Source organism: Buceros rhinoceros, unplaced genomic scaffold (genome assembly GCF_000710305.1).
Source record: "Buceros rhinoceros silvestris isolate BGI_N320 unplaced genomic scaffold, ASM71030v1 scaffold20689, whole genome shotgun sequence".
Lineage (NCBI taxonomy): Eukaryota > Metazoa > Chordata > Aves > Bucerotiformes > Bucerotidae > Buceros > Buceros rhinoceros.
The window spans coordinates 2,883-4,219 of record NW_010433544.1 but is presented as its reverse complement, the minus strand read 5'-3'; the positions used below and the strand labels follow the sequence as shown (position 1 = coordinate 4,219).

At 50.0% G+C, this 1,337-nt stretch overlaps 1 protein-coding gene across 1 annotated transcript in view; it reads right to left on the bottom strand.

Moving 5' to 3' along the window:
* ACKR2 (atypical chemokine receptor 2) overlaps nt 1–276 on the bottom strand; it is a gene marked incomplete at its 5' end in the record, with an annotated part of 2,035 nt that extends 1,759 nt beyond the window's left edge. Inside the window, one exon of the mRNA XM_010144165.1 lies at nt 3–276. Within this exon, the coding sequence (XP_010142467.1) occupies nt 3–276 (274 nt within the window). The remainder of the gene's footprint in view (nt 1–2) is intronic.
* Between the last annotated feature and the right edge of the window lie 1,061 nt (nt 277–1,337).

Genomic DNA, 1,337 nt, shown 5'->3' with positions numbered 1-1,337 from the left:
ACACCTCGGTCATCTTTTTCTTCTTCCTGATGTACATAATGAGGACGATAAACAGGAGGACGTTCCCGGCCAAGCCAACCAGGAAGACCACGGTGTAAAAAGATGGCAAGAACACTCTGCTAAAGGAGAGCACCTCTTCTTTTGTGCAGAGGCCATACTGTGCGTAATCCTCCTCATCCAAGTACTCGTACGGGTAGTCGCTCGAATTGGCAGCACCCAGCAAGGTGGCAGCGGTTGTTGTTGGCACCTTTGAAGTTGCGTTGGACAAGTGGCTGCCTAGGAGCAGAAGACAAGTGAAGGGGATCAAAATGTTGTTCCAATCCACACGGGAAAGGCAAACATCCCATCATGGAGGGTTTTCCTCTCAGTCAAGTTTAAACTTCTGCCACCTTCTGATGAGTATTTTGTGTCCTGTACTCCTTGGCCTTTGCCTGCAGCAGGGGGACAGCTCTCTACACCGACATACAACAAAAATAACTTCTGACACTTCAAAAACTCTGACGTTTTCACCCTGACACTTCAAAACTCGAAAGTAAATGAGCACAGGCTCCTCTGATGTAACTCACCACTTCCTCCTGACACCACCACAAGCTTTGGAGGAAGTTCCTGCTCTAAATTATGGGAAATCCACCACCACACCCCGCTGTGGGCTGCATTAGATTCAGCCGGGTCACTGCTGAGAAAGCGGCATCTCTCGGTTCGCAGTGAAGCAGAACCTGCCACCAGCACCTTTATGTTGCTGAGGCGGCTCCCAGAGGTGAAATGCTGGACACTGGATGCCTCACTGCGCCTGGTAGGACGCTGATGCCTCTCAGTGCCAGATCTAGGACCCCAAGCCATGGATTCCTGTAAAAGGTGTGAGCAAGTGGAAAATACAGAATTACAGAATCAGAGAATCAGAGACTGGTTGGGGTTGGAAGGGACCTTAAAGACCATCTAGTTCCAACCCCCCGCCATGGGCAGGGGCACCTTCCACTAGAGCAGGTTGCTCAGAGCTTCATCCAAGGTAAGGGCATGTAGACACCAGATCAACTCCTGAATCAAGGTTAGAGGTAGAAATTTAGCTGGAAGGAAGTTGCTGGAGCTGATCCTGCTTGAGATGAGGCGTGAGTTGAAACCCTGCTGATCCGGGGCTTTGCGATCAGCCAGTCCGCAGGACTGGAGGCTGGAGGCCGTGTTTAGACAGCTGCAGCCCACATTTCAGGAAATCATGACTGATTCAGAGTTTCCTACTTTTGGAGTCTGATTTTCAGAAAAAAAAACAAAAACCAACCCACACAAGAGCACTACAAGGGTTTTGTTTTCCAAAAGCCACCCAAACCAGGCAATGGCTGCCC